At 56.8% G+C, this 8,912-nt stretch overlaps 5 protein-coding genes across 5 annotated transcripts; 3 read left to right on the forward strand and 2 right to left on the reverse strand.

Moving 5' to 3' along the window:
* Positions 1 to 27: 27 nt before the first annotated feature.
* PAN0_005c2808 (uncharacterized protein) lies at positions 28 to 1,188 on the forward strand (the record flags this gene model as incomplete). Its single annotated transcript, XM_014802048.1, has 3 exons — positions 28 to 329; positions 410 to 778; positions 1,026 to 1,188. 3 exons carry the CDS (start codon positions 28 to 30, stop codon positions 1,186 to 1,188), a joined length of 834 nt encoding a protein of 277 aa, XP_014657534.1.
* Positions 1,189 to 2,071: 883 nt separating this feature from the next.
* PAN0_005c2809 (uncharacterized protein) lies at positions 2,072 to 2,801 on the forward strand (the record flags this gene model as incomplete). The annotated part of the gene is made up of 2 exons (XM_014802049.1): positions 2,072 to 2,242; positions 2,337 to 2,801. The coding sequence occupies 2 exons, from the start codon at positions 2,072 to 2,074 to the stop codon at positions 2,799 to 2,801; spliced, it is 636 nt and encodes a 211-aa protein (XP_014657535.1).
* Positions 2,802 to 2,889: 88 nt separating this feature from the next.
* PAN0_005d2810 (uncharacterized protein) lies at positions 2,890 to 3,514 on the reverse strand (the record flags this gene model as incomplete). Its single annotated transcript, XM_014802050.1, has 2 exons — positions 2,890 to 3,386; positions 3,448 to 3,514. The coding sequence occupies 2 exons, from the start codon at positions 3,512 to 3,514 to the stop codon at positions 2,890 to 2,892; spliced, it is 564 nt and encodes a 187-aa protein (XP_014657536.1).
* A 1,030-nt stretch (positions 3,515 to 4,544) lies between these two features.
* PAN0_005d2811 (fumarylacetoacetate hydrolase) lies at positions 4,545 to 6,341 on the reverse strand (the record flags this gene model as incomplete). The annotated part of the gene is made up of 1 exon (XM_014802051.1): positions 4,545 to 6,341. One exon carries the CDS (start codon positions 6,339 to 6,341, stop codon positions 4,545 to 4,547), a length of 1,797 nt encoding a protein of 598 aa, XP_014657537.1.
* Positions 6,342 to 7,391: 1,050 nt separating this feature from the next.
* On the forward strand, positions 7,392 to 8,415 carry PAN0_005c2812 (GPR1 family protein; the record flags this gene model as incomplete). Its single annotated transcript, XM_014802052.1, has 4 exons — positions 7,392 to 7,600; positions 7,684 to 7,815; positions 7,926 to 8,151; positions 8,239 to 8,415. 4 exons carry the CDS (start codon positions 7,392 to 7,394, stop codon positions 8,413 to 8,415), a joined length of 744 nt encoding a protein of 247 aa, XP_014657538.1.
* Positions 8,416 to 8,912: the final 497 nt, after the last annotated feature.

Raw genomic sequence — 8,912 nt, forward strand, 5'->3', positions numbered from 1 at the left:
AAGTCTGCGTCGACAGTCGGCGCGCGCATGTCGATTGACCGACCATCCGAGGCACCATCGCCGTCCTTCTGCCCGCCCGCCACCGCGCGAACGGGCCAACAGCTGCTCGTCTCTGACCCTGCGCGCTTTTTTCCTCTCGGCACATTTTCCCCCGCGTCGCCGCTTGGCAGCTCTTCTTGTCCCAGGGTCGAGGCTAAATTCGGAGGTCAGCCGAGCCCATCCAGACGGCCCAGCCGCCGCCGCCCCGCTCCGCTCCAATTCAGTGCAGCTTGCTCATTTGAAGCCAGAGCCCGTCTCTGCCTTCCAGAGCGTGGCGAGGGGAAGCTGCCGTGCTGATACAAAGTGGAAGAGAGTCGAGCCTCGCAGGCCGTGTCTGGGTGGACCGCCGCCCGAAGCCTGGACCGGCGAGCGGCTTTTCCGAATTTGACGGTCATGCGCCCGTCCGACGCTCGCAAAATTGCCGTGCCTCCGCCTGCCTCTCACTCGGCGCTGGATTTGGCCGACCGCCAGAAGAGACGCGCGCTTGTCTGCCGCAGGCAGGATCGACCTTACAGATCTCATCGCAGCAGCAGCAGCAGCAAGATGCCTTCCACCAGGTTGACCGTGCCCGTATCCGCCGACCAAATTGGCCGAGCACGCTCTTCATCCTGCAAGCGTTTTCGCTTGGATCACGGAAGCGCGCAAGGCTCGAGCTGCTACATGCCATGGAGGCGGCGAGTGCCAGTGCCGAGATGTTGAGGAGTGTGTCACTTGCGAGTCTCGAAGCCCAGCCACAGAGGTGTGCGCGAACAAAATAACCGAGTCGCTAGGTGTGGCCCCGCGCAGTTGACGGTCACCGTGGGGTCACGCGGTCTTCCAGTCGCGGGCGTTTCCCCAGTTTGTGCCGCCTCGCGCTGCCTGCGCTCTGTCATTGGGGGGATTACCCGTCGGCAGCACTTCGACAACCGCCTCGGACTGCGAGTCGCGGGACGATTGCTAGGCGTCGGTTACGCACGACGCTCGTCTGACAGACACGGCCACCACAGCAAGACCGATGCAGTCGTCTTGGCTGGGGCGCTGGAAGGCATTGTTAGACTCGTCGGAAAAGGACCAGCATCGGTCGGCCTCGATGTCGCCGTTGCCAGGCTAGCAGCGACTGATCTTGGGATCGTCTGGCAGAAGCATCAACTCGGCAGCCCACACGCGTAAAAACGCCCTGTCGCCCTGCCTCGACCTGCGGTACCTAGCCGCAAACAGGGGCCTGTCTGCTCTTCTCCCACACTTTTACCGATTCCACTTCGGTCGTCACGCACACGGCGCCCTCGATGCCCATCGGAATCTGCAGATGGTGGCAAGGGACGCTTGCTCAGATCGATTCGCTGCATCTCGGTTCAATTTCGTCGGTTCGACATGTTTGCATCTTGCCTGCCATGGCACTTGCCTTCCGACTTTTGAATTAGTACGGACGTGCCGCATGGGTTCTAGACCGAACTTGACTCGAAGAGATGGTGTCAAGCTCGCTTTTCTGCAGGCGACCCCCAGCGCAAGTCGATGATGAATCGGTAAGATGTGGGTAGCCGCCCCTGAATATCTCTCGCTCCCACCTCCTTGCCGTTGCGGCCGTGTCAGCGACACATTCTTCAATCTACTCCAAAGCAGCGGGGCAGGGCAGCCGCAAACGCAGGCTTCTTCGGCCGTGGTGCGTCGCACTTCCAAGCAACGACCTTCGGCTATCTTCTTTTTAGGTTAGGAATACACTGCCGAATGTGGAGGCACGTGGAACCCCACACTGTCCAACACCTCTGAAGTCGTGCTCGTGAGGCAAGTCAAGACAAGAGGGACCTGATGGTTCTTCACGCAATACCCTCGTGTAGTCTGATCCGCAAAACACCGTTATTGAGGTCGACAAAGTCTAGGGGTTGAGCAGACTTATGATATTGCGCCTTCACTAGCGGCAGGGCAAAAGAATTGCGTGCAATCGAGAGAAAGCAGCTATCCAACATCCTTCAGGGCCTACCGCTACGCTAGCTCTTCCACTTCTTCGAGAGCAGCTTGTTACACCGTCCGCTTTCCGCAAACCCACTCATCAGCCATGATCTCGGCCAAGGGACACATCCACTCCGAGCCCGTATTCGCAATCGCTTCGGCAGACAAGTGCAACCCCGTCTTTCCCCTCTTGATAGCCAACGATGGCTTCTCCGAAGTGGGAGAGGAAAAACGAGCTTCGGCGACCTGTTTCTATGGCAATGTCCAGCTTTCATTCGTAGGTACCACGGCTTGTCGCTTGTCCTTGGACGCTAAGCTGACGGCCGGAACATTGCCTCTTGTCTTGCATCCACCTTTTACCCCTTTGGCAGCCCACTGTCGGGCCTGGCTTCCACGCCACCTTGGTGTGCCACTGCACCGATTGTCGCACCGTGACCGCCTCCATGTTCGCCACCAACTTCACCGTCGCTTTCTCTCACATCAAATTCGTCCGTGGCAAGTCGTGCCTCAAGCAGTACGCCCAAGCTACCACCATTGCCACCGAAAACACGATGTCCAATTCATTCTGCTACAATTGCGGAACACTCATGTACAGAGCCTCCAGCGGCTTTCCCAATCTCATCTATATGAGGGTCGGCACTGTCGACAACTTTGCACTTCACGAGACACGCCTCAAGCCCACCATCGAGATCTTTTGCAAAGATCGCGTTGCCTGGCTCGAGCCCATCGCAGGGAGTAGGCAAGCTTTCGGAAATCCTCTGACTCGCCGTGGATCGGAGCTGGAAGCAACCATGGCAATGCGCACTGTATCGGCAATCTTTGGCACTGCGGCGTGAAAGGTCTTCGTCAGACTAAGTCTAAGTCGAACGAGCTGCAGCGATTTGCAGTTGTGTCTTGATCGAACGATGCAGAGCCAGTGAGGACTCACTGCTTGGCGTTGCGAGCATCCACAAAGCCCCGCACCACTTGCCGGTACTCGGTCTTGATGGGCAACGGCCCGCAAACGATCTCTTTCTCTGCGCCATCGCTGGCATGCTTAAGGACTGCGATACCGTCCTTAACGATGACGTAAGACGTTTCGTAGTTCTGATGAACCGCCCTGTTGAGGGCATTCCAGTCCTCCGGAGCCAGGCTTTCTTCCGGAATGCCTTCGCTTGGGCAGCTTTTCCCCAAAGGACACGGCTCTTTGTTCAACTTATCGACGTAGTGCTCGACTTTGATCCGATATTCGGGTTTGATGGCAAAAGGGCCATATGTTGGGTCGTTAACGTTGTCGACGGTCCACATCCTTACCAAGAGTCCGCCCGGTACAACCTCGTAAGACATGGCCCGGTCCTGATGACGTTCGAGCAGAACCTCGTCGATGAAGTGCCAGTCGTCAGCGCTGAGACTTTCGCGGAGTATGTGCATGGTCGCCAACTCTAAAGGGCCGAAGGTAAAGAGAGCAGAACAACCTTGGTAGCAAGGCAGAGCGGATAGTACCTGTAGGGAAGTAGACGATACGACGCAGAGTTGGATTTCTTGAGACAAAATGCAGAAGCTGAGACATGACATTGGATGTTCTGCAGCGTCCTCCGCTCGTCCTATCGGGAAGCGGCCAGGGAACTTCGGGATCCTAGCACGCGAGTTTTCGGGACTCGTGCTCGGCTTGGGCGGTGAGATAGCCGTATCGAGCTAGCAAACCCCAAAATTTGCGATCCCGAGCTGGGCGTGGCAATCCTGTTCGAGGTCACACAACTGGCAGCTGAGATTTCGTCTTGCACACCAGCGAGACATGCCTCAGCTAGCGTCTCCTGCATCCGAATCGCTTGATCACCTTAACTAAACGTCGTCATTGAAAGTGTCTGGACTTTCCCTCGCCGCAGCTGCAAGACCTTTGGTGACGGAACTGCGTATCACATCGATGTTGGCGGGCCAGAAGAAGGTGAATATTTCAAATGCGCCTCGTTGATCGGAGGTGAACAGCGTCGACGAGTTGGTCCGCCCGAGCCCCAATTGTGAGCATTTGCTATCAAAACCCGACCAGGTGCAGCTTTCTAACGACGATTGCATCGATGAATATATGGAGCAAGGTGGCGCTCATTGCCAGCCCACGCGCAAACTTTTGCTCCATTGGACTGTCAAGCTCGCGGAGACAGGCGATGCTGCCGTGAGGCCAGCTCACGTGGGGAAGGAGCGATTACGAACCCTCTTCGATGTTGTATCGATACGATGCCTGACATTGCTAGGACGCTGGGAAGCGGGCGACAGGCAGACTGAGCAAAGCGAATGTAATTAATGGTGGTTCTATCTACAGACTGAGCGAGCATGCGAGTGAGACTAGACGAGTGTGTGAGGTGAAGGGGTACGTGCGCTTAACCCTGTGTTGGGTGCATGTGTATATGCACGCCTCCAGGGCATGCATGGCGGTAGTGGGCGCGTGCGTATGAAGGTACCGGCCCGAGCGAGCCGGAACCCACCAACATCCGATGGAGTGTCCGCTTTGTCGTCCAAAGCAAGTAAACGTAGAACAAATGACATGTAGAATTAGCAGACGAGGTGCGGAGGTAAACATGGCATTTAGCTTGCAGAGGGTGGCGCTACTGGCCAGTAGCAAACCCGTTCAGCAACTCCGCGACCGCCTTCACGTCCTCGATTGCATGCCAATGGCCGACATCCTGCAAGGTCACTGCCTTGGCTCCCTTGATGAGCTTTCCAAGACTCTGTATCGTGGCAGCGGGACTAGTCTTGTCCTCGCTTCCACCAACGAACAAGACGGGACATGCGATCTTGCTGTAGTCCGGGTCTTCTGCGCGTCCCAGTGCGAGACACGCTTGAGCGTACCCCTCGGCGGGCGTACTGAGCAGACTCGCCCTTGTGAATGCGACCGAGAGGCTCCTTTGGCTCTTGGTGCGCTCAGAGAGGCCGACATTGCAGATTGTGTCTGCAACCGCGAGCATGCCCTGAGCGCGAACCGAGGCTGCTCGAGACTTCATGGCGTCCTTGCCCGGGGCGCCAAGGGCTTTGACCGGACCGAGGAGGACTGCGCCCGAAACCCGAGTGGGGTGCGCCGAGGCGAAGTGCGTGGCGATGAGACCGCCCATGCTGTGAGCGACCAAAGTGGCCTCGGGGATGGAGAGGTGGTCGAAGACAGCGAGAATATCAGAGGCTATAGAGGCGACAGAGAGCGAAGCGGATTGGCTTGGGGTTCGGCCGTGACCCTCCCAGTCGATGAGGATGATCCGGTGCGATTGAGCCACGCCAGACTCTTGAAGGATGGCGTGGAAAAAGCCGAGATTGCCACCGAGACCGTGAATGAAGACCAAAGCGGGACCCGAGGAAGTGCCAGACTCCTCGACATGATACTGCTTTCCGCTTGGAAGAGAGAGCAAGGCAGAATCGGCAGAGGAGGCTTTGGCCGAGGCGCTTCGAGTCACGCGCACGGGTGCCACGGAGGGGTAGCTGGCGGCAGGGTCTGCGATCCGATTGCGCAACGTGCCAATGCCCGAGATCGAGACCTCGACCACATCGCCTCCCTTCAAAAAGGTGGGTGTAGGCAGGCCAAAGCCAACACCAGCAGGAGTGCCGGTCGCAATCATGTCTCCAGGCTGAAGCGTGATGCCGGCCGAGATCGTCTCGAGGAGCGTTGGGATGTCGAAAATGAGCTGCGAAGTGTTGGCTTTCTGACGCGTCTCGCCGTTGACCTTGGTCTCGACCTCCATGTCGTTCACATCAAGATGTCTCTTGGGAACGAGGTACGGGCCTACGGGGCAAAAGGTGTCGAGACTCTTTCCGATCAAGAATTGCTTGTGGTCACGCTGGCGTTCGCGAGCAGTGACGTCGTTGATGATAGTGTAGCCCCAGACGTGGTCCATGGCGTTTTCTTTGGTGATCCGAGCGCCGCCCTTGCCGATGATGACGCCGAGCTCGCCCTCGTAGTCGAGCGTCTTGGTGAAAGCGGGATGAGGGTAAACTTCGGTTTCGTGAGCGACAATGGAGCTGGCACGTTTGCTGAAAATGACTGGGAAGTCCGGGATGTCGTTCTTGTCCGACGAGTCGTATCCGGACTTGTTGAACTCTTTGGCGTGGTCGACGTAGTTCTTGCCTACGGCGAGGACGTCACGCCCGCGAAGGGGAGCCGCAAATTTGATACTGTCCAACGAGTGAACCTTGCCTGCAGCGGCCGCAGCACCGTTCTGCTTGCCTGAAACACAGAGAGATGAGGTAACATGCTCGAACGCGTCCCACTGCTCGATGACATCGAAAAGATCCGTGACGGGCTCGCCTGAGGCGGGGTGGAGCAGCTCGGTGATGCTCGCTTCGTCTCGCGAAAGCACACCGATGAGGACTTTGTCGTCGCCTCCTGCGGCGGGGTTGAACGAGACGAGTTTCGTCATGCTAAAAGCAGGCCTGTGTGCGTCTTTGCGATGATGATCGAGGTTACTTTTGAACAGTCTTGTACACAAAAGGGTTCGTACTTGTACTTGGAGAGTACTTGCACTTGGAGACGAAAGATGAAGTGAGCAAGACGTACAGTGGAAAGCGAGGCGAAGCGCTGATGGGCCTTTGTACCACGGTCGAGCCGGATGAAGATTGTCAAAGTCTGTCAGGTGCTGGAGCACGGTCCAGCTTGCGCTTTGTAGTGGCACAATGGCCGATCGGACGCTTTGGCCGAAGTCCGAAAGAGGCCTGAGAAGCAGGAATACCCCGTCAGGCCGGTGAGCGCTAGTAGTCCCGAACGGTCGCGAGCTTGCCTCCGGTCATCGGGATGAACGCTGACTAGCGTTAGGGTTCTTTGTCACAGAAAAATTGCAGTGGGACTGAAATTCCGTCGAGTGCCGCTCCGATGACCGGAGGACCCTGAGAGCGGAAAAGCGGCATGATGAAGTCCACTGACGGGACTGGGGCCCCGCATTGGATGGAGCTATTCTCCCGGAGCGTAGATCTACATCAGCCTTGTACGCTCGGCACGAGGTTGATGATTCGGACTGTACAGCACTCGCTCGGTGGCGCCTTCTGCCTCGGTGAAGGCATTCTAGTCCAATGCCGCTTTTCGAGAGTGGCCCTCGTTATGGCCGACGGTTGACAAGAGTGCTCCCGGAGCGGTGCACTTTCCTCACGGCTGTGGCCAGAGGTCGTCGAGGTCAAGGCAGCCGCTCGAAGGTGGTCAAGGGAAGTCCCCGAGGCTTGGTGCGTTGAGACGTCCCTTTCCCGCTGCCTGAAAGCCAATCGTGTGCCTGCGGGCCCCACCGACTGCATTACAGGGTGTAAACCCTGCCTAGCACGATGTGTCTGGGCGTTTGCGCCACCCTGAGCTTCTGCGGTGCAGCGTTCATTTTCTGCTTAAGACGGCGTCAGACGAGGATCTCTTTCTTCGATGTCGCCTCCCTACCCCTCCTTCCAGCCCACGTCCCGAGCAAATCAGCCCACGTATAACCAACGCGACCATGTCTTCTGAAGACTTCCGCACCAAAAACCTTGAAGCTCAGCCTGTCAGCCAGGGACCCTATGATGGCTCTGGCATCGAGCTTGGCCGCGCAACCACCATCGGGGGCCATGTTGCAGACAATTCGCAATATGGATTTCCTATCCAGCACCGAAAGCTAGCTGCTCCCTTGCCTCTGGGCTTGTTTGCTTTTGCAACCACGACCTTTGCGTGAGTTTTCCCGTTGACCCTTCCTCGAGATCCAATCGCGAATAGAGGAGGCTGACGGATGTTCGACGTTTGTCGCTTGACAGTCTGAGCATGTACAACATCAACGCTCGCGGAGTCGACGTGCCCAACGCAATCGTCTCCTTGGCTCTTGTGTATGGAGGCGCCACACAATGGATCTGCGGTGTGTTTGAATTTGTTTGCGGAAACACGTTTGGGTAGGTATTTTGCCTTCACACAGCCTCCTTCTCGAGAGGCCATCTTGCGGATCTGATCAGAGCGCTGAACGGCGGTATCTCCTGCCCCCTTCTGCTTTTAACATGAACAGCGCCGTGGCATTCATGACCTTTGGCAGCTTCTGGCTCAGCTACTGCGTGCTGCTCATCCCCTGGTTCGGCGTTATCTCGGCGTTTATGGTTGACGGCAAGCTCAGTCCAGAGTTCAATCAGGCGGTGGCTATCTACCTATGGGCATGGTTCATCGTTGTCTTCATCATCATTCTGGCTTCGTTCAAGTCATCAGTCGCTATTGTAGTCACGCTCGTACTCGTCGAGGTAAGCTCTTCCTCTCGCCCTACAAACAGACCTAAAGAGAGAGGAACGCTCACCGAAAGATGCGCATTTTGCCACCGCTGCTCGCAGATCGTTATCCTGCTACTTGCCATCGGCAACATGAACGGCAACGAGAGCATCATCAAGGCTGGAGGTGCGATGGGCCTGGCTACGTCAGCGGCCGCTTTCTATACGGGAGCAGCTGCGTTGCTGACTCCGGATCTGTCGTACTTCCAGCTTCCTGTTGGCAACATGGCACGAGCTTGAGACGCTGCTTCACACCTTGTTTCCATACTTCCTTTCCTGATTGTGACTCCCACACGTCGTCGAACATTTCGCACCATGCTTCTCCTTTACTGCTGTTCTCGGATCGGTCTTTTCATTGTCAACGTGATCACCATAATTTCTGCCTTGCCAGAGGATGCGAAGTTCGCCATCGCGATGGAGATCGGTACACAATGTCGCCGCATGACTTCTAGGGACCGTGGATGGAACGTTCTAGGGCACCATTTGAGTCGGTGTGCCAGAACAAAGTTGCCTGCAGCAGCGGGTCCATCCAGGCCCATTGCGCTGGTGGACCTGATGCCAGTTCTGGCGGCAGATTTTCGCTTTCCAGAATGGCTGAAAGGTCATTGACGTCGAGGAAGTCAGCTTAGGGTTAGGGTTAAGGGGTTAGGGTTAGGGTTAGGGTTAGGGTTAGGGTTAGGGTTAGGGTTAGGGTTAGGGTTAGGGTTAGGGTTAGGGTTAGGGTTAGGGTTAGGGTT

The sequence above is a fragment of the Moesziomyces antarcticus genome, assembly GCF_000747765.1.
Source record: "Moesziomyces antarcticus DNA, scaffold: scaffold_v10005, strain JCM 10317, whole genome shotgun sequence".
NCBI classification, from domain to species: domain Eukaryota; kingdom Fungi; phylum Basidiomycota; class Ustilaginomycetes; order Ustilaginales; family Ustilaginaceae; genus Moesziomyces; species Moesziomyces antarcticus.